At 38.7% G+C, this 23,551-nt stretch overlaps 1 protein-coding gene across 2 annotated transcripts; it reads left to right on the top strand.

The window, feature by feature from the left end:
- The first annotated feature begins 47 nt into the window (after nucleotides 1-47).
- LOC140138093 (radial spoke head 10 homolog B-like) lies at nucleotides 48-22,054 on the top strand. Of its 2 annotated transcripts, none has more exons than XM_072159984.1 (17): nucleotides 48-498; nucleotides 3,782-3,857; nucleotides 8,252-8,320; nucleotides 9,135-9,308; nucleotides 10,031-10,237; nucleotides 10,637-10,813; nucleotides 12,597-12,744; nucleotides 13,346-13,473; nucleotides 14,279-14,465; nucleotides 15,034-15,145; nucleotides 15,598-15,775; nucleotides 16,354-16,515; nucleotides 17,104-17,268; nucleotides 17,442-17,585; nucleotides 18,412-18,580; nucleotides 20,001-20,149; nucleotides 21,244-22,054. In XM_072159984.1, the coding sequence occupies exons 1-17, from the start codon at nucleotides 209-211 to the stop codon at nucleotides 21,472-21,474; spliced, it is 2,766 nt and encodes a 921-aa protein (XP_072016085.1). In that variant the 5' UTR covers nucleotides 48-208; the 3' UTR covers nucleotides 21,475-22,054. The 2 variants fall into 2 exon arrangements, with proteins under 2 accessions (XP_072016085.1, XP_072016084.1); XM_072159983.1 differs by having other exon boundaries at nucleotides 51-498; nucleotides 19,998-20,149; nucleotides 21,244-22,052.
- Nucleotides 22,055-23,551: the final 1,497 nt, after the last annotated feature.

Raw genomic sequence — 23,551 nt, 5'->3', positions numbered from 1 at the left:
GAGCAACGCAAAAATAACCATCCGCGACTACTTTTTCTTTCTTTTTTCCCACCATAGACCGTTCAACAGCTAATTGTATCAGACAGTGTAAAAGATAAGAATGTTTAAAACATATTCTGGAAATATTACAGTTACCAAATGTTTCTGTAAAATGAACTTAATTAGTTAATGCACTAATTAATAGGTGAAAACATAGCAACCGTTGCTAATGAACACGAAATCCTGTGGCAAAGATAGGTGGCGCTGTAACAAATTTACGAAGGGAAATTCCAAGATGGCATCCAAAGGGAAGGGGAAAGACAAAAAGGGGTCTAAAAAGGAAAAGGTTGTAGAAGAGCCTCCACCACCACCCGAGGAAAAGAAAGAAGATGAAGTGGAAGAGAAGCAAGAAGAAAATCAAGTCGAAGAACCAACTCCTGAAGAGCAAGAACCACCGAAAGAGCCAACACCTCCGCCTGAATACGACGAACCAACACTTGCAGAATTGATTGTGGAAGAGTGAGTGCATGATGATATGGGTGTTGCTGTTGATATTAGATATTAATGTCACTCGGCCAGTAGCTCTCAATTGCAGCATGATATGGGCTGACTGCCCATACAATTACTGTTACTGTGTGCTAGTGTTTAAGCCAGTTTGCATGGTTTATGTTCATGTATTCACCACCATTTCAAATTTGAGAAATTCCTCACAGTCACAATCACATGTTGATACGCAATTTAAATGCATGCAACCCACACAAGAAAACCGCCCTGCTGACTGTAATAAAATGCTACAAACCTTTGACGAGCGCGACTACCGCGATGTTGCGAATTCGGAGCTAACAACGCTTAGGCGCACTTCAAAAGTTCAAATTTCCACTCGGCAACAGCAGATTGCCTCAGCGGCGATCCTGACTTTTAGACCACCCGCGCTATATAGGGATCAAATATTACTATTTCATCAAGGTTTAATATTCTAACAAGCTTAAACTAAAAGTTTCATCTTAGGAGTCAAGCTTTAAACTATTAAGCAAAAATATCCAACAAGCTAAAAACGATTTTTTACACGTTTTTTAACAAGCTAAAACCAATTTTTGAAAAGAAGTTTAAAACATCAATTTTTTCATCATAAAAATCATCTAAAAAATCTTTAAAAATACAGTGACCTACCTAATATTACTAATCTATGTTTCCGATGATATCCAAGAAGCTAAAATATTGTGAAAGAGGGCAGGGCTTTGAGTAATGAGGGAAAATACGGGGTAAAATGAATGCAGAATTGTGTCACGCAGTAAAACAATGTCAAACTCGCTTGAAAGTGCATGATACGCTAGCGTAAATTGCCGTCAAAACGAGCGTACATCAAGCGCTTGTGCTACGCGAAAACTTCGGAGCTGGCATCACCGGTTTTGTTACCAGCTCTTTTCGTCAAAAATAGCTATAAAACGTGAATTTTGAAACAAAATAAAGCTTGTTCGATGGAATAAAAGGTATGTTTGTTCAGTTGAAATCATGTTTAACCTTGTTGCGAAAGTTTAATATGATAAATTTGCAATTTGTACATTTATAGCGTGGGTGGTAAAAGTCAGGATCGCTGCCTCAGCAGCCAATCAGAGACAAACCCAGTAAATATACGCGATGTATACTTAAAATACGCACTCGTCAAAGGTTTACTGCATTTGATTAACATTCAGAGGTTCAGAAGGTTAATTTTAATAATAAATCAAATTTAATACTGTGAACATAATAATGCCTGCAAGCGTTATATGTTAGAAAATTGATTATCGATCACTTCATGGTTTTACTTAAAACAAACTCATATTGACCATAATACAGCTGTCTCTCAACATGCCATATTCAAAATTCCCGGGCGCCGAAATTCTCCAGTGCAATGACGTCGCAGTATTATATTACAACGAAGGCTGGCAACAAGTGAGCACAAATAACCATGATGTCATTGCACTAGACAATTTCGGCAAGGGAATTTTTAATATCACAAGTTGAGATCCTGCATTTTTATGGTCTTATATGTCTTTGTTTTAAATAAAACCATGCGATTTGTGCTTTTCGTACATAATTATAAAGCACTAGATTTTGCGGTTCTCGGGTCGGGCGCTTCTCGTGATAGTCCTATTTCTAATTACCCAAACCTGTTACCCATATACCTGCCCTGATTTTTTAAACTACTATGAAATGCGTCTCTCAATGATCAAGACCCAACTTGACACAACTTAATCAACTGTTACCACATTTAGAGAAACCGTAGTATCTGGACGTGGATATAGGCCGTTACTAAAGTAATTAAATCAATCGCGAGAAACGTGAACGCAAAAACGGTTATAGGCCTTACCACAAAGGATAATTTTTATGTTAACCATTCTGGAGGATTCTGGAAATAGTCATGTTCTACCGAAATAGGCCTATATGCACGTGTTTGGTGTGTGCACATGTTCGGTATTGAAATATGTGTTGAAAATAAGGCCTATAATTATTGGTCCGATGAGATGCACCCGTTAGTCACACTGTAATGCTTTTCCGATATGCGCGCACTGTACTCCGTGCACACTCCCGTTGATACTCCGCGATAGCGCACCGCGATCACGCGATAGTGCACCACGAACAGCGCGAGCGATAGCGCGTGGACGGACGGATGGACACGTCGTTATTAGTATTAAGATAAGGTTGTCATTGTCGGAGACATAAAACGGAAGAGAAGTGTTAAGTCTTTCTTTGGTTGTAGTTGAGGTATGGTGAAAGTTCCTTAGACTTAGAAAGTTCAACACTCTGAAGGCTTTGTTTTTGGCATTGTTGACTTGGGCATTCCATCTCAGGTCATTTTGGTTGAAAATACCCTGGAGATATTTGCTAATTATTTGTCTCTTCAAGCTTGACTCCCATTATGTTATAATAAGAAGTTTCACCGGGACTCCTCTTCCTAGTGATGCGCATGGTGGTGCATTTCGACGGGTTGAATTTCATGCCCACGTTTCAGCCCAGTTCATCATGGTGTTACTATGTAAGATCAGCCTGAAGTTGGTTTTTGTCTTTGGGTGACCTGATGGTGTTATAAACAAGACAAGACAATCTTTCGTGTCACTCCACTATGAATGTTGTTTATGTGAAGGAGGGAAAGGTGGAGACTGAGGACTGTCCCTTGTGGTGCTCCACTAAGAACCTTACTTTGTTTATAAAATTGTTGTGATGAAAAGACATGTTAAAGAAGTGAAATCATTTGTAAACACATTACAAACATTTTATTCAAGCTAGGGATATGGCTTTGGGGAAATAACAAAAATACAACGCGATCAAGCAAAATCAGTCGGAACTCGGAAATATTAAATTTTCAGTTTCTTATAGGGTAGTAAAAAACATAAACAAAGCTGCATTTTGCAGAAAACCACATTAAAATTGAACAACCAGTTCCAAAGATATGAGCAATTCAAGACAACAGGAAATATTTCCTTTGCTTGGCTATATCTCAAAATCAATATTTCTGAGTTCCAACTGATTTTGCTTGATCGCATCACAAATATTAGGGGCCTCCCCATTTATATGATGTGTTGGCAAAGCCTTTGCAATTGCAATTTTTCACAGAAATGAATAGTAAATTTGTAACAAATTAACAAATAATAAGGGCTTCCCTAACCAAACTGAAAAAGTCCAGATGATGTTATTTATTTTACTTGGCCGAACTCTTGGAACCCATATTCCTCGAGATCCTTAGTTTTCAGCACACATAACTTTTTGTATTATATTTGTTCAGGGTGTGATTAACATTTTACTGAAATAACTTTTTTTCCAGATATGAAGGAGAGAAAGTGCGAGGCCTGTATGATGGTGATGGTGAGGCTTGCTTTAGTGGTGGTCATAAATACAAGGTTAGTTGTCAAAGGATGCTGTTACTAAAACAAAATATGTAGGGACTTTGGTATATATTCCAGAGTGGGACTAGAATGTGATGTTTTCAATGAGAGAGAGAGAGAGAGAGTAACAGTACCGTACCATTTATGGTAACATAGCTCATTGGGTTGGACAAATCAAATCATCAGTGAGTTTTTGTTTTTGACGACAGTGGGTTCTGTGACAGTACAAATTAATTACCTCGACCGTTCCCCAAAAGTTGTTGTTTTCACAACAATGCAGATTTGCCACAAGTATTGTCCTGGAATCTAGAGGAAGGCAAAATCGCAAAGTTAACATGTGCACATGACTCGAGGTGTCAATTTACCGTCGTCCAAAACAAAAACTCACTATTATTCACTTGTGATGCGGACTGTTTCTGTGTATGAATATTATTTTCATTTTGATTGGTGGAATTGTATGCGCCCTCTATACAAGTGATGCATAATGCTTAGGGCCTGGGGTGTTACCCAGGGAGCAGAGATGGTCCACCTGCATCGGGAAGATATAAAACCCTCATGGGTGTCAAACAGTTTAGTGGGGTCAAATAAGCACCCCTAGGGTGGACACGTAAAAAATCTTCTGCACGGGCCTACAACAGGGGGTCACGTGTGGGGGGGTCCATTTTAGTAATTTTTGCTCAAAGTATATTGTGTTTGGTGTCAAATGAAAGGAAATTTAATTTCAAACACTGAAGGTGGTGTTGGTTTTGGCAATTTATCATCCTGCAAAGAGTTACACTTAATTTAAGGTGTACATGTAGGCCTTGGTTAATGAGGCTATATATTGTATAGGCCTGCCGTATATTACTGTCCCTATCTAGAATACTAGTGAAAATGCTAGCTATTTCAGTGGAATGTTTCATTCTTATAGGAACTGTTTTCTGCAATGGTACCTCTAATACCCCATTGGATGTCTTCTTCAGATCCACTTTCTTTTTCATCACTTGACTCCAGTTCACCTGCCAGTTCCCTTTCCGAGTCTTCTTGCAGCTTTGCTCGACTACAGGTATCAGGATGTCCTCTGCAGATACAGCCAGTATTGTAGCGCCTGGATGCTTTTGAACACTTGCAGTTTCTTTGGTACCCTTTGCTGCAGGAGCAGTTGGTTCCTTTTGACACATTTGGTGGCCATGGTGGATTTCTCATTGCTTGTGGAACTACGATGTCCCCTCTAAAGTCCATCCGCATTCCTTGGGATCTGGGAGGAAGGATAGCGATGTGTGCTGTTTTGTCTATGATGCATGCATATGCTGCTCTCTCCAGATGCATCCTCAGTTGGCGGTAATCTCTTTAAATAGTAGTATCACTCTTCAGAAATTTGTGAGCCCAGAGCTATTACACTGAGCGATGCCATTGCTAGAAGAGTAGACTGAAATGAACAACTGCCGCGCCTGGTCAATGTCGTCATCTGTCAGGTTGTGGTCAGCCTCTGCAAAACTAGCAAGATGATCCAGTGGAACAGTCTTGCTTTTCTCTAACCATGTAGGTTTTCCGATGAAGAAAGGGTAGCTGGTAATGTCTCGTCCACTGATAAAGTCCAAGGATGTACCAGGAACGGGTCAGGTGTACCAAAGACAGGGTAAAGGGTAACGAGGGTCACAGGGACAACAGTTTATGGGTCCAGGTAAAGGGGTTAAGGGATCCAGGGATGGGATTATGGGTATCAGCAATGGGGTCGGAGTACCAGGGTTAGGGGTTCAGTGGACGGAGTTAGGGGACCCAGGGATAAAGTTAGGGGTACTAAGGATGGACTTAGAGGTTCCAGGGTTTGGGTAATGGGTACCGGGACAGAGTTAGGTGTACTGAGGATGGAGTTGGGAATACGAAAGGCATGTTTAGGGGTACTGGAGAAGGGGCTATAGGGGACACTGGACAGGGCAAAGGGTACAACAGGTTATGACTTGAAGGGGTTTCAGGGATGACCGGCCATGGGATTTTGGGTACCAGGGACAGGGTTGGGGGACCCGGCAGTTAGGGGTTCCAGGAATAAGGTTAGAGGTCACAATCGTATTAAAGTTCCCGTGGATAGGGTAAGGGGTACTGAGAATGGAGTTATTTCTCCCATGGTCGGGGTAAGGGGTACCGGGCATTTGGTAAGGGAAACCGGATTTGGGGTTACAGGTACCGAAGATGGGCTTAGGGTCCCAGGGACATGCCATGGGTCTCGGGGACGTAGTCGGGGGTTCCAAGAATGGAGGTAAAGGTCCCATAGTTGGTGTTATAGGTCCCAGGAATATATAGGGTAAGGGGTACAGGGGATGGAGTTAAGGGTCCCAGGGTTGGTGTAATGGGTACCAGGAATGGGGTAAGGGGTATCGGGCATTGGGAAAGGGGAACCGGATATGTGTTTACATGTACTGAAGATGGGGTTATGATACCAGGGACGGTTACCCAGCTGTCAAAGATGGGCTTAGGGTCCCAGGGACATGTCATGGGTCTCGTGGAAGTAGTTAAAGGTCCCATAGTTGGTGTGCCAGATATATAGTGTAAGGGGTACAGGGGTACTAGGAATGGTGTAAGGGGTACCGACATTGGATAACGGGAAACAGGTGTGGTATTACAGGTAATGAAGATGGGGTTAGGGTCCTAGGGACGGGTCATGGTTATCGGGGACGGAATTAGGGATTCTTAAAATGGAGTTAAAGTTCCAATAGTTGGTGTAAGAGGTCCCAGGGAATAGGGTAAGGAGTTGGGGATGGAGTTAGGGGTCCCAGGATTGGGTACCAGGAACAGGGTAAGGGGTATTGTGGGCATTGGGTAAGGGGAACCGGATATCGGTTTACAGGTACTGAAGATGATTTGGAGACTTCAGATATCTCGGAGCATGGACGGCTAGCACAGAGCATGATATCAAAACACGTAAGGCAGTGGCTTGACGAAGATGATTATGAATATGATTAGGAGTATAGGGAGTCCCGGGGTGTGTTAGGGGTACCGTACTAAGGACTGAGTAAGGGCTCAAACTCAGGGTCCATGTAGTCTTTGTCAAAGACCTCACGATCCTAGGGGGGAAGCCGCGAGCTGAGCGCCGAAGGTGCGACAGAGCGGCGAAGCCGCGACAGCGAGCGGCGAGGAATATTATAGGTGGCACTCCCACTACGGTGGTCCAGGCAGAGCCTTGTTGAAAGGCTAGGGTCCATGCGCTTGCTTGTGGTCAGAGAGAGAGAGGTGAGCAATACTGAGAGACGCAGATTTGATGCTGCATTGCTATATTAGGCTCTGTAATGGCTATAGCTGGGTCAAGGACTGGTTTTGGTAAGTCGGGTCTCTGTTACTAGGCAGAGGGTATTCAGGATAGAAAAAGGTGGTCAATTCTATAAGTAGGAGTGGGTCTACAGGAACCTAAATCAGTAAAGATTAAGGGGATCTAGCTACTTGTTATATCTATCCAGAAACATGGAAAGAATGTGAAACAGCACATCAGAGTAGTGTATTGACTGCAAAATTGAACGAAATATGATATATACCACACATGTTATATGCTTAGCTCTACTTCATCTGATAACCCCCCCATTATCCAGCCTCCCCCACCACCACACTATGGTGGCTCAGTCCAATCAAATGAATGGCATAATTTTAAGCATTCATTTAATAATCTTTGTGTAAAAGAAAAGTGATTTTGTCACATTTAGTGTATTTTATTAAGTATTACGCTGCAAAAATGGGTTTCTGGGGGGCAAACTTTGACCCCCCATAACACCCCCTGTGCAGCTGATTTCAAAACGTGTCCACCCTAGGGATGTGGTGTATAGTCCATAGAATCCATCTATATAGGACACGTTTTTATATCTTGCCAAGTCAGTTTGCATCAAAATATGGGGGTTTGCTCCCTGGGTATGTAGGGCATGCTTTATAAATGAGTTGATTTTGTACTGTGTGCTCCGCAGTTCAATAAAATAATTGAATAACACAGACAGAAGTATTTTACAAAAGTACAATTTAGATGGTCACAATATAAAATTATGTGTGAAGTTACAAAGGGCTTTTCAAACAATAGTTACTAATTCATTTATTGTTTGAGCAAAAGAAAATTGTTTGTGGTATACAGTAGAGAAATACTAGTATCCCAAATTCACACCTATTTAGGCTATTTATTAACCTATACATGTTTTGGCTATGACCTTTAAAATAAAATTATAAAAGATAACAAAAAATCTGACCGACCCCTTGGAGGGGATATGGACAAGCAAACAATTTTCTGGCCTTATGTTTTGGCTACCAAGGTGCAAATTACAATGTAGGCATAAATGGTAAATTCCCAAATTGCAACAGGGCAGAGCTGATCTTCATTGTATCAAGTCTGTATGTGCTTTGTATACTATTCTGACAGAATTTAATATATATTGTATGTGTATTTTGTATTATTTCAGGGCCAGTTTTCTCAAGGTTTAATGCATGGTAAAGGGAAATATACATGGGCAGATGGAGTTACTTACGAGGTGAGTTAGTTTGGAAGAAGTTTTAGTCTTTGATAATGGAATGAATAAAGTTAGTACCGGTAGTATGTCTACATATTGAAAATTGTTTGGTCATTGCATAATGTTTGGGAGGGAAATAATTGGTGGTAAGGAATCACACCTGATACCTCAGATGAGACCTGCTTCTTTACTATTTCTTCATGATTACTGCTTATCAGCTTGCTAAGATGCCTTTTCAGAAGGACTTTGATTAAAGACATTATAGTCTGTCTCATCTCAAGTTGAGAGTAATGTGGGATTTTGTAGTGGCAGAATTAAATTGTGTGCGCTAACCTAATCCTGCGGGGCGTACACACACACGTAGAAGGGCAATTTGTCCGTACGCTGGTGATGCAACCATGTAAACGCACTGATCTGAATCTGCCACTACAAAGTCTAACATGGCGTTACTCTCAACTTGAGACGAGATACAGTATAATCATGAATTTCCATCAACACATATTCAGCCAATTAACTTTTGGCGTTTTGAATGCATATTTGACCAGGCATTGGACATTACATTCAATATGCTGCTGAATGAGAGCAACGTAGTACATGATTGGTGTGAACAATCATACCACGGCACACATCAATAACACTATTGCCTGTGTGTTATTGCTTGTGGTGTCATGCAAGATCTTTCTGAACTTTTTTCTCCAAACAGCTCCTGAAAAGATATATAGGCTTGTTTAACAGAAACATCAGAAAATTAGAAGTGTATTCAGCTGATTCTAACCTTCTTTCATCTGTATTAATTAGCTAATATCTACCCATTATTTCATGTTGTTTTATGCAGGGTGATTTTACCATGAATGAAATCACAGGCAAAGGGTTATACACATGGCCTGATAGAAGTACCTATGAAGGAGAGGTGGTCAAAGGCAAGAGAAATGGACATGGTACATTCAAGTGCCCATATTGTCCTTCATCCTACACAGGGGAATGGTATGATGGGAAGAGACATGGAACGGTAAGTTAAATAAGGGAAGAGTATTGGTCACTGATCATTGTTTTCCCCCATATCCCATCATGTACTATTTCAAGGTACTGGGTATTCTCATATCCAAGTAACAGTTTGAATGAAGTCCAATTTTTAAATGCAGACATTAGAATATCAGTGGCGAAAAGGACCCTGGATTGGGATATATGAGAAAAGGTTCAGTTGTTCATCTTGTCCTTCATTCTGTGTTGCTTTTTCAACTTCTCCCCACCTGAAATGAAACTACTTTTATTTGAGGATGAACCGATCAGCCCTGCAATGTAGATCGGCAATTGCACGATCACCTAATCGGGCCAATCTGATCTTTATTCCGATTACAGCAATGTATATCTGATGAGGCTAAATACCATTTTCTGCACCAGTTGATAAATAAACATAGAGCCCTCTATATTTACCTGCTTTGCGGGAATAAGCCACAGAAGGTGCAACCCGTAAATAGTAAATCGTAAAACATAGACATTGAGCTTGCTTACTTGTTTAATTTTTCAGCATCTATGTGTCTGAGATACTAGTACATTTCTTTCATGCCATATTAAAACTGGGAAGGTTGCGATGAAACTGTACAATCATGTGCAGTCTCATTCCACTATCCATTGCAGGCAATTATAATTGATTTCTGGAGGCTATTTTGTGTGCATTTATTAAAAAAAGTGTAATAGGGATTAATCTAATGTCTTTTTTAATTATTTCAGGGAAGAATCCAGTATGACACAGAAGGTCATTCTTTCTATGAAGGTGACTGGGTTAACAACAAGCGTCATGGCTATGGTGTACGACGCTATAGGTCTGGCAATGTATACGAGGGAGATTGGGCTAATAATACTAGGCATGGGCAAGGCGTGATGAGGTGGGTTGATATAGACCAAAGCTACAGCGGACAGTGGGAACATGGTATACAGGTATGTATGGTACAGGGGATTGAGGATGGGCTATAGTTCAATTTACCTGATAGAATTTGGACCAAGGAGATACTATGGGCAAAGTAAGAATATCCCCCAGAGGTACAGAAAATGGGGATTATGGTAACCAAATGCACCTGTGGAACTGATTCGGGTTGGGATGATTTATATTGATGAAGGCTGATAAGGATACATGTATACGATATGAAAGAAATCCCTGTGTGGCAGATTAAGGCCATGTCTTCATAGGGGTGTATGGATTTCAACTGGAAATTATGGAATATCCCAATGCAGATAGGAATGTTATTAGACAAAAATACACATGCATAAATCCTAAATTTTTTATCTGATTCATTGTTTCAATATAATTCTACATGCATCTTTTTTCTGTTTATATAGCATGGCCATGGGGAGCACACATGGTACCTGAGACGACTCCCAAGCTCCCAGTATCCCCTTCGCAATCAGTTCATTGGAGATTTTGTGTACAGCAAACGTCATGGATTTGGAGTATTCCTGTATGCAAACGGTGCCAAGTATGAAGGGGAATGGGTCAACAACAAAAAGAATGGAAGGGTAAGAATAGTTTCTTTAGAGGAACAATGTGGGCAAATTTTGAAAGCAAAACTGCGATTTGCATTAAAAATAGATTATTTTTTCCCACAAAAATGTTAGTTTTCACATTCAGATATGTCCTCTTTTAAATGCGGGCCAAACAAATCAGGTAAACAATGGAAATTGCTTTTTCATTACTGCACCTGTCGTATATCAGTACCTCATATCAATGTCACGGATGGACGTATGAAAAACACTTAAGGTTGGTCTGAACCCTGGAATTATGGAAACCTTCGGGCCTCATAACTGCTAAATTGTTGGTCTAAAGTATATAAACGTATACATATTTAGAATGGCAAAGACTTGATAAATTCATCTGTGAGGTCAAATTTGGGCCAAAATGCTCATTTTTGGCCCAAATCCCAAAAAACGTTTTTTTGGCTCACTTCTTTTTTTTTTTGTTAAACGTAACAAAAAATTCTTGAGCCAAAATTTTTTTTATTAATTTTTAAAAATTAGATAAAATCTAGGAGCGTTTTTTTTTTTTTGACCAACTTTGAGAAATTTGCACCAAAATGGTCAAAAAATGCTTAATTTTCAAAAAAATCATAAAAAAGCCAGATTTTCACCCAAATTAAAAATATTTTTATGAGGCCCGAAAGTGTTCATAGTTTCAGGACCAACCTTAACATAAAAATCCATTGTAATACATGCATGGTTTTTATGTCTATTCTGTTGGACCAAGATCATCATGTTTATTTATAAATATTGTATTGCGATATTTTTTCCATAAATTCCAACACCAAGAATGACCCACTTTTTCCACCCATGAAAATATGGCAAAAACCTATGTTGCAAGTAATGAAACAAAGTATATAAACACATATTAGGGAGATTGCGATGTTCCAAATGCAGCACATGGAACGTACGTTTTCACATACGTTTTTACGTACGTTAATACGGTGTTAAATATTGCTAGTCTCGGTTCCAAACTGGATTGTGCTCATTCGTCACAAAGGAGAACAAGTCAGCTGGAATGAAGACTATAATATTTGATCTAATCTAATCTAGGTCGATAGAGGGCATAGTGATTGAAAAAATAACAGTAAGCTGAGTCTCTGCCTAATTCAAACAGGCCGCTTTTGATTTTGACTAAAATTTTGACCTACATGCTGATTAAACTTAATTGTTTTTTGTGCTCCCCAAATATTATAGTTGCCCAAAAACATATATTTTGGAAGATTAAAGATCACTACATCCATACATCATGACTTTACTTTCAAAATGAGACTTTTTCGTCCTGAAAATTGGGCGCGTTGCATGGACTTAGACATGAGGTAAAATCAGCATATTTCAACGTAGCATCTGCATTTTATTCTACGTTGGAATCCAAAATGGGAAATCGCAATGTCATTTTTTGTACGCAAAGTATCACACACATTTCAATGGACAATCTCTGCGTATGAATATTGCGTTTAAATTTAGTCCATTTTTAACACATCGCTGTACCTTTATTATAATGATTTGTTACAAACAAAAAGGATCATAATAATAATTAGACTTTCCTTCGTATGTTCATTATCTTTGACTGTCTTTAACATATTGTGAAATGGACAAATTTTGTGCATTTTCAACGATGTATCTACGTCTATTTCACACGTGGAATATCTTCAAAAATAGCTAAAAACGTGACCTCGCTTTGATACAGGAGAGTGGTTTTGAATAGATCAATGTACGTCCGATGTCTACGTTTGGAAATCGCAATGTTTCTATTAAGTTTCTCAACTCATATTTCATAATTCAGGGAGTGTTTACATTCAAGAATGGGCGTGTGTTTGAGGGCGTATTTGTTGATGATCGCATGGCAGAATTCCCGGCATTCACCATGGATGGAACTAACACACCAGACTTATCAGAAATCAGGACAAGAACACCTGACCCCGCTGGACCAAGTAAGTTATTGGATGACATACATATTATAATAGACTAGGCGATAATCCTATGTCTCCTGTTGCGACAGACATAGCGGCTAATTTTTGCACAGCATCTTCCACTGCAGATGATTTCAAGAATGAGACCAAAGCGCTGAACAAAGCTAGTTACTTGGGTTGAAAATCAAGGTCAAGAAAGGAAAATCACCTGCTAAGAAGTCGGATATAGTCTGGTCTTTTGTATTGCCTTTCACAAAATGTGTGTTGCACATATTGCTTATAAATGCACAATTTAAATGTTGTCAACTCTATCTGAAACATATCAGGAGCTTATTATATAATGGGCTATTCTAGTTGTAATCCATACATGTCCTGTGGAAGACATGACCTTAATCTTCCACACAGGGAGTGTGAATTTCAAACGGGGTAATCAAATGATTGGCTCCATTTGAAATTTGCACCTCCTGTGTGGGAGATTAGGTCATGGCTTCAGTAGGGAGTGTATAGATTTCAAGTGGAACAGCCCAATGACTGGCACTTGTGAGAATGATCAGACTGGTTACACACCATGACACCAACCAATTCTACCAAATAACCTTGTACTAATCCTTGTTATTTGCAGATATCGGAGGACCTGGTACAGCAAGGAGTGATTCTAGCAGAAACACACTAGGACCAAGTATGACCCTTGACCTCGATCATCTACTGAATGATTTCAATGAGAATGATAGAGAAGAAGAGGTGAAACAGGTAAGCTTTACTTTTATACATGTTCTGGGCACTTTTGTAGATTGTTAATTCAAAGTCTGTGTCATCAGTTTTACTATGAAGGTGTCTCATATGCGTCCATTACATGTGACCCTTATTGTCTTAGTTTGCATACGACACTAGATAGTATTCCAATTTCTTGTTTCATTGGTGAAGGAAATTCTTCAAGAACTTACCTTTTTTCTTGGATAACAAAGACTGTCAAATTGCTATACCGTTTTTTTGCCCTGATGTGGCAGTGACGCCAGTGCGCATTTCAGTGGGCGCAGCTTCAAATTGCTAGCGTTCGATCAAAGCGATGGTGCGCACACGCTTAACTTTTTTATACCAAAATTGATCTAGAAAAGATCAATTGTCTTCTTTTTATTTATTTTAAATTCCTTTTTTTCTTTTCAGTAAATGTCCATGACCCCTGATAAGGTGCTTGCAACCTACAGTTTGGAAAGCCCTGCACTTTAATAGACAGACTGGGGTCCATTTCGCTAAACGTTTAACCCTTCGTAACTCAATGCACCATTCGTAAAGTTACGTCTAGTCTTGGGTATTCGTAACTTTACGAATGGTTAAATTACTTACGAAGGGTACAGTTTGTAAGTAAGTTTAGTGAAATGGAACTTACGACTCGAAATGGAACTTACGAACTTACAAACGATTTCCAGACTTAATACAAAGCTTCGTATAGTTTAGTGAAATGGACACCAGCATTGATTTGTTAAAGTATACCATGTTGACTGGTTAGTAAACAGACCACTTCTAATAACATTTCTTTCATTGTTATGGATAACAGGTGTTGTTTGTGATACTACGTCACATGACCACCTTGAAGAAAGTGTACAACTACTACAGCAGTCTTGGACATGATGCCTCGCCTGACAATACCTTCATCATGACCAGATTACAGTTCTGGAGATTCCTGAAAGATTGTCAGTTTCATCATAAGGAAACCACACTCATGGAGATCGACAGGATATTGGGTAGGTAACATTGGATCATTTCAAATTTGCATTTTAGTAAATCTGTCATAACATATGATGCATCAAGTCACAGTCACTAGAAAGTAATTATTTTGGAAGTATTTTGTGTATTGTTCAGTCTAGTTTTAGAATGTACTGGTGATTAAATCTGAATAGATGATACTGGTTCAATCAGGCTGTTCCAGTTGAAATCCATACATGTGGGAACTGAGCAACCTGGCCAGTTAGGCAGATAGCACTAACCCCACAGGAAGCGGGTGTGGGTGACTGCAGCAAAAAAAATGAAGACATTACCTTAATGTTCCATACACGGAATGTGAATTTCAAATGGGGTTGCCTGAATGGACGGTTTTTTCGTTGTTGTGCTGCAAGCGCACCGACACTCCGGCCTTGTACGTGCGCATGTTTGCTATGCTGATGAACATTACTCACATGATTTGATACTGAGAACAGCGAAAGACGCACCTACGTCACTACCGTATTTGAGGCAACCAATGTATAGACATGCTCCTCATTATGTTATTCCTCAACGATATCATCACTTGCTTATTATCTTTTTATATTTCAGCTCCAGACAAGGAAGCTACTGATATTCATTCTCCACTGGACAAGCTTCTTGTCAGGGAATTCCTCAACAATATCATCACTCTTGCTTATTATCTTTTCAGAGAGGAATGTCTGTAAGTAATTTTTTGTTGCTCAAAAGTTTTTTAATAATTCTGAAATAGCTTGAATACATTGAGATACACATATGTGGCACAATCTGGTCTATGGAGGCCAAAGGCGGCACATTTGAAATTGAGATAAAGGCAAAAATATGGAGTAAAAAACAATACCATACAAAAGAAAATGGACACCACAAAACTTCACAACTTTAGAACCAATTATGCTAAACCTTTGGTGTTTTCAGTATATGATAGCCTAAAGTTTGTATAAGGTAATAGTTATAGCAACTCAATTTTCAAAAATGCCTCCTTTGGCCTTTATGGACCAGATCGTGGCACAATTTAATGGTTTTATCAATTAGATATTAGTTTCAAATATCAAATAGAGGGTAAATTCAATTTAAATTTAGATCTACTTGTACAATTTAGACTAAATATTTACTAACAACCTGTTGTACTTGACACAGGGATAATTGCAAGGGTGTGCTGGCTTGGTGTATGGACAAGGCAATCAAAGAAAACGTTATACCAGACTCATGTGATGTCCAAGGCTACTTCTTATACGACCCAAGAAGAGCAGTCAATGCACTGGGTTATATGGACAGATGCTGGGAGGTCTATAGAGCAGTGTGTAGTCCTAATAAGGTGAGACAGGGTAAAAGTTGTATGTATATAATTATTTTCTTCTTGTGTTTAACACTTTTGAAATTCAAGTATAACCAAATGCCACGTGTAGTTCGCAGAGAATGAAGGATTCAATCTGAGGGACTTCTCTGACAGACACATTTAAAAAGTTCAGAGCCACCAAACCTTCAAATTTAGCAGATAGGCGAAATCTGCTTGATCTCTGTTAACAAGGGGCAGTCTTCATGAACGGCTCTTTTCAGAGCCATCAGTTGGCAAGGGGCGGCCTACATGTCTAATTCTTAGGTACTTTGTCCTAAAGAAGTCACAGCTACTCCTGATGAAAGCTTTGACAGTTCTAAACTTGTCTGTCAGCGATCCCGCTAAAAAAACCACTAATTGTTATGAATTCCCATTGTAAAAGCCTATCCCACAATTTGACACATTTAATGTTTTTCTTAAATTTAAAATAACAGATTCACTGATGCTCTTCCCAATTTCTTTTCTTCTTGGAAATGAAAACCTTTTAAATGTTTAGGTTTTGGTTAATAAAACAATCACCAATGCACTAACAGAACCATGTTTGCTCTTAATTTCAGTATGCTCCATATGAGCCCACACTGAAGATGCGAGAGTTCTTATTCATGCTGAACGATTATCGGTTGATTAATGAACGACTGACACCTAAACGTATTCTTGAAGTTCTGTCAGCTGATGATCCTATGGCATATGACCACAAAGATTGCAACTTAGAAATAGAGGTAAGTTTGGTTTATTCTACTATCTTTTCTTTTGTTGTACTTTTCTTTGGAACCAATCAGAAATAGAAAAATGGGGATATATTTGCGAAATTAACTATTGCTACAAAATCGTTTGTAAGAATTGGTTCACATGAAGTTGACTTAAAACTTGATGCAACAATCCAATATCAGCTTGTAAATGTCTTTGAACTTGATGCAACCACACCAACACATCAGCTTGACTTCCTTACCCCCCCCCCCCAAAAAAAAAAAAAAAAAAAGAAAAAGAACTTGAAAACAATATCTTGCTAATAAAATCAAATGTGTAAGGCTTGTCACATCCTGTTTTCTATCATGGGTGAATTACAAGGAAATAGAGAATATTACTTGCTTTCTGTCAGTTACACATATTTGATTGTATCATTCAAATCAAGAATACTCAGCCATTTCATTGTGAGGATAAGGTTTTTTTTTCGTTGCCTAAACATCAAGTTTCTTTTACTACCAGACTTCGCAGTTTCATTCTTAAGAATAAGGTTGAGGTTGATATTCAGATTCATACAATTGTAATGATAGATTGATATTCAGCTGTTATTTGTTTGCCTTCAGATGACATTTTTAGAGTTCTTTGAAGCTCTGATTGGATGTGCTAAGATATATGTTACAGAAGAGATAGTGAAAGATCCAACCACACCAAGGCCTAGTACGGTAGTGTCTCATTCACAAACCAGCTATAGTGGTACTACACCAGGAACACAGTCAAGAACCAGTCAGGTAAGAAAGCAAGCTATAATCAGATGGTGTTGGGTTCCATTCGTGGCCTGGTACAATAGTGTTGCATAACTTACACATTCTTTCAAATATCGATAAGTTGATCTTATGTTTTGGGTGTCAACGTCCCTTTAAGCTGAAATCTTTTAACATGTTTCACATGTTTTTATTATCAGAGAGAGGATGATAGCGAGGATCCAGGAACCACAGGTCAAGCATCACCAAACCAGACCGGTCCATCAGAGACAGTGTCCCCTGGACCTAGGTCATCATCTGAAGTCACTGCTAAAGGATCGGGAGCTGATACATCCAAACTAGATGTAAGTAATATCTACAGTAAAGCTGAATTTATACTCCATCAATGAGCGACGATTGATTGGGTTCTAGCAAATGAGGTAGCATGTTTTTGTTGCATTGGGAAAAGCGCACTACCTCATAGGTCAAAACCCAATCACTTATCACTCAGTGATGGACTATTAATTCAGCTTGAGAAGATTCTTAGAGGCTTCCTAGCCTGGTCATTCATAGAGGGTAAAACTCTGGATATTGAGAAATTTGCCTCAATTGGAGAGGGAAGATGATTCATAGAAGTACCAATTTAACATTAAGTTTTCAAGAGATGTGTAGAGCAGTGGGTGAACAGAATTTAGTATAAGCACATGACAGAAGATTCCATTTTCAAGAGATCATGATATTAAATACAATGGAAACAGATTTACAGGTGAACCAATACTGTCATAAGGGAGCTGCGTGGCACACTGGTTAAGGACTTTGCTTTTGGTGCTAAAGGTCCCCGATTCAAAATCTCCACTGGAGCAACAAAAATACTACTCTGCGCCATGGCTCATCTGGAAAAGGCAGGGACAGATGACCCATAAGACATTGTTACCATTGGTTCCGACCAGGAGAACACTGATTGTTGGCTACACTTGTCTGTCCTGTAAAAATGCCCCACCTGCATTTCACCAGGTCACTCGACTTTGAACTACAAAATTGAGTAAAATATTATTAGTTTGGGTATGGTAGTTCATAATCTGTATCCAAATTTTAATGTCTGACAAAATAAGCACATGCACTTGTACATCAAAACTTACTCAAAAGTTAAAATCCATAAGTAACTTGTCAAGCCACCATATTTTTGTGTAGGTTTCAGGTAGTCAGCAGCAGGTTGATGAAGGTCAGCAAGATGACAGCAACATTGCTGTAGATGAGAAAGCAGGTGATGATGGTAGACAGTTTGGTATGGAGGAATCTCAGCCAACATTACTGCAATCTATGTTGTCAATGGGTGCTGAACAAGAAGAACAGTTACAAGGTACCAAGAGGTTTTCTCCTTTCATGTCAGTCAGTTACAAGGATTAATTAAGAGGTGCAGTGCGATGTGCAAAAAAAAGAGTTGTATTTATGTGCAGAATACAGTTGCTGTAGATCAATTGAACTATATTCTCAATTTGGAATAGGCTAACTGACAACTCTGCATTCTGTATTCACTTGTCAACTAGACATCGTAATGTGATTATTCTAGTGAGAGCACTCATCATGATTGTCCAGCTAAGTTTAAACAGTTTGTCGCTTTATTTTTGAAAATGTACACAACCACAAAGTAAACATTCAGATGTGAAAACCAGTTGCGAGTGACAGTGCACATCATGTATTGATAAGGGCCTGTGCTTTAAAAACAAATTAGATGTTGGGCAAAAGGATATTTTAACAGTGAACTTGTTGTGTTCTCTTCCACCAAGCATATCAATGGACCAGTTCCTTACTTTTTTTTATAAAACATTGCTGTCATCTCATCTGTCACCATACTGATTAAACCAAAATTACTGCTTAAATACCAATACAAAAGAACAATTGGGTTTATTAGAGATCCCAACCATTGTTTAACAATTGCTATTCGTTAAAAGTTCGGTCAAGTTTGGTCGCAGTATCAAATCGCATGCGTAATTTTCATCGTGCAGAGCATACACACAAATGTATAAGGGCAGTTTGTTGGCACACTTGCATTGCAACCGCAAAAAACAGTGACAACACTATCAATCTTGAGGTGAACCAAAGAATAGTATCAACAGGGTTGTAGCAAGGTCGAAATATGTGGGGCGGCCATCACAAATATGGGGCGGCCAAATTACAAATCTATGCCCATATTGAAATAAAGATACAAAGAAAAACATAACAAATTTCTCAAAAAGTGGGGAGGCCATGGCATCCCCAGCCGCCCCGCTTGCTACAGCCCTGAGTATCAATTCTTGAAATGAGATTGTCTGTAGCTGGTAAGAAGTAGAGATGCTTTGGATGCACAAATGTGACCTGCTACCACGTTATCAGCGTAAAGTCACCGCGACTTTATACTCATTTCGTTGAGTTGGTAGATTCGAGACATTTGTTGATGTTCTTTGTTTGCCGCGCACCTGTACAAGCCAGTAGTATTATCCTTCGTGAATCGCCCATTGTGCCCCCATTCACAATGGACATACAGACATACTTAGTGGCTTTAACAGGTGAGTGAACACCAACGCAGTAGCCAGGGCGTTTTGAGTGACTAACACCTTGCGACTTTACGCTGATTTCGTGGTAGCAAGTCACAAATTATGTATTCAAATGCTGCAACACATAGTGACATGATGCAATAAGGTGACATCTTCCCAGTTTTGTTTAAGAAACAGAATTGATTGATTTGTATCTACCGGTAAATTGATTGATTGATTGATTATCTAATTGATTGATTACAGAAGAACTAGAAGAGGAGATGGATGAAGAGACAAGAGAGTTTAATTTCTGGACACATCAGATTCACATCTTTTTCTTGCGGAAACTCTTCCCTGCGTATCAGCATATGCTGGAACTACAGTCTGGAAAAGAAAGGGTCAGATTAGAGAAAGAGGTGAGATGCTTTCAAGATTTGTTGTTATGTTCTTTTAGGGTTTCATGTTATTTTTGGGGCCCCTACAATATTTTTTTTATATTATAGAATGTGAGCAAAGTTATAATCTAATCTATTTGCATAAGGTTTCATTCTTGGCCAAATATTGTACTCTGGCTTTCATTGCTGACCTGAGAACTAGTCAATCACATACAGTAAGCAAAAGAATTAAGGTAGCAGTTGTGTTCACCCCTGTATATCCTAACTAAAGACAAATGTGTCAAAATTAAAACAAGCAGCCAATACCTGTACTCTTTAGCTCTGATTTAAGACCTTATTTGTTGAAATTGGTTGAGAATTTTTAAAAAGAAACAGCGATCCAAAACCTAATCAAGATATGAAATAAAAAGTTGCACTTTTGTATTCTAATCAATGAAAGCATGACGCTAGTTTTTCGTGATAATCAATGAACACTTTGTATACAAATCAATAGGGCATGCAATGGTGCAAACTGCAACTTTTAAATTTGAATCTTCCTTGGGTTTTTTGATCGTCGTGTCTTTATTTCTTGAACAATTTCAACGAATGAGGTCTTAAATTTGAGCTAAAAGATGCAGCTATTGGCTGTTGGTTCCAATTATGACATATCTGCCTTTGTTTGGGATAAACAGGAGGTGAACGTAACTGGTACCTTAATTATTTGGCTTACTCTATTTGCCATAGCCGATTTGTGTTCATAATATTTCTCAGACAGAAATTTACATAAATTAATTGATGCAATGGGTGCTTCCCACAAGCATATGAAAATTTGACAAATCTAGGGTGGGAATTTGGGGATGTCTTCCTGTTTGATGTTGTACTGGTATTGACCCCACCTTACCTTTGACATAGCTATATCTTTTTTACATTGCAATAAATCATGGCCATTGTGGAACAGTCGATACGCATGTAGCTCCGTATTTACAAAAGCGCCGTACACTTTATAAAATGGTGTATGCTTAGTACGCTATATGTATGCGATGGGTACGTCCCACTACAGCCATAATTGATTTGAAATGACTAGCTATTTGTGTCCAACCTTAGCTGATTTGTTGACACTCTTTTATCATCTACAGGCTGCAGCAATTCAAGCTGAGAAGCAACGTGAGGAAAGAGCCAAAGCCATAGAAGCAGCTCGCATTGCACAACAACAAGCAGAAGAAGCTAAGGCTAAAGAAGCAGCAGAGAAAGCTGCATCTGGAGAATCTGTTCCTGATGTTGAGGTCAATACAGATGCTAGACCATCTCCAAGTAGAAGCCCTGCTAAGGGGAGGTGGGATTCTTTGTTGAGTAAAGCTGACAGGTAGAAACAAAAGGATGACATCTTGTACTTGTTCCAGATAGTTCCCATTTTTATAAGTTTCTGGGACAAAAAAATTAGTGCTTGGGAAAACAGATCATTTTAATGTATACTTTGTTTCATCTTGAGTTTGGTAGTGATATTAGTTCTTGTACAGCAAGCATGCTGACAAACAGCCCTTATTATACTCATGTGTATACGATCTTCAGTATTAGGTTAGTGCAAGGCATATATACTGTACATGATTGGATAATGTGACTGGCATAATAGGTACCTATGTTACTACCAAACTCAAAGTGAAACACAGTATAATGCCTTTCTGGAATTTAGAACTTTTATAGGTGTTTGGAGAAATGTCTTAGGAATATCCAGATGTTTTATATGCAACCTATTCCCACAAAACTAGGAACGTCTTATGCGTCATGGGCCCCTGAACATGTTTAAAGCAAAACCCCCTATGTAACCTCTTGATAGATTTGTTTTAAACACGTTCAAGGGCCACAAGTACATAGGAGGTTTTTCCTGCCCAACAATGATGTTGGCTTAATAAGTTACAGTATTTCTATGAGTACACCATCCGTTATCACAGAACAGGTGCAGCCAGTCCTGATGAAGTCAAACACACATCTGACGAAAGCTTGACCACTTGCACAGGGAACTACTGGCCTGGTACTGTGATAATGGTGATGTACTCGTAGAGAAAGTCGATGTACTTATATGTTGGCTTAAATTATAGTAGATGTCTTCAAACCAAAACTACCAAACCGAACTACTGAGGCTCAATGTTTATTATGTCCTTGGTTTTGTGGGATGTTAGTTGTCTGTGTTGCAATGATACACCAAATCCCAAAAATTCCAAATTTTTCCTGAATTTAGCTTAACTTGTATCCGTCCATTATTACATCCGTCCAATTTGACAGGGTAAAAGAGGAGCATAATATAGAAGTCCCATGTTTGCTATTGAGGCCATTGAACAGATCATTTGCTCCACATACCAACAATCTTTCACAAAATTGTGATTACATCAATGGCATACTTGGAATTTATGCATGAAATATGCATCAAAAATGTGTAAATAAATTTCAGAATTGAATTTTAATGTGCTTTGAAAGTCCCTCCCTCTTACCCTGTATCACATTTCATATTACCTTGATATGATTGTATGTACATGTATATTGATAGTTTATTGTTAAACTTTTTAAAATAAATAAAAAGTAACACATTTTTATGCAAACAAAAAATGGTGCAAATCCAAGCAGCTTATTTCTAGTCAGTTGTCAGTGCTATGATTTTAATATCTGGACTTGGAAAAATAATAATCTGAAGAGGTTTGTTTTGTGCAATTGGATCCGGGAATTGGATGGTAGAACTCTCAATTCAATTCAATTATCTTTCTGTTTCCCTAACAATTTTTCCCTGGGTATTTTAAGGGTATTCCATGTTATATCACTGATGGCTGTTGAAGAACTAGTGGATTCAACCTACTATCATGGCAATTTCTGACGCAAATATATCGGGGTAATGATCTGAAAGATCTACAAGAATCTCTCTAATGAAGACACTTCAAAACAACAAAAATGAATGCAACAACAAATATTTGTGTTTTCCCATAAATAACATTTTATTTCAATGTAAGGTGCAGGAATGACTGAACAGAGGTGATGTCAAAGGTCAAACAGCTTATCTTAGGTCACATGTGCTGAGAAGTGTGAAAATGACGACAATGGTCCTGACAATCAATCCATCACAGATTTTGTACATATAGCATTAATTTCTACATAAAATGAACTGTTTAATGGATACAACAAATATGTCTGTAAAATGTTAAATGATTCCCTAATTGTTTAAAAATTTTGATAATATCAAAGACAAACCATTGTCATTAGTTTCACATAAAGTCAGCACATGTAACCATATTATTGCATTTAAAAAAACAGTAAGCTTCATCAAACAACTCTCATGATATTAGTAATAATTAATAATAACAAACATTTATGGCAAGAAATGATCTACTGTGGAAGTAAACAAACAAGGAACGAGTGCAGTCTCTAATATCATCAGAAACAATAGAATTTGTCGGTAGT

This window comes from Amphiura filiformis, chromosome 17 (genome assembly GCF_039555335.1).
Source record: "Amphiura filiformis chromosome 17, Afil_fr2py, whole genome shotgun sequence".
Classification (NCBI taxonomy): Eukaryota; Metazoa; Echinodermata; class Ophiuroidea; order Amphilepidida; family Amphiuridae; genus Amphiura; species Amphiura filiformis.
This window is presented reverse-complemented; position numbering and strand designations above follow the sequence as displayed.

Coding starts and splice junctions, on each gene's coding strand:
- LOC140138093 (XM_072159983.1), top strand. CDS start 209: ATGAACACGAAATCCTGTGGCAAAGATAGGTGGCGCTGTAACAAATTT. Junction 14,466..15,033: donor GGAGATCGACAGGATATTGG/GTAGGTAACATT, acceptor TTTATATTTCAG/CTCCAGACAAGGAAGCTACT. Junction 18,581..19,997: donor ACAAGAAGAACAGTTACAAG/GTACCAAGAGGT, acceptor GATTGATTACAG/AAGAACTAGAAGAGGAGATG.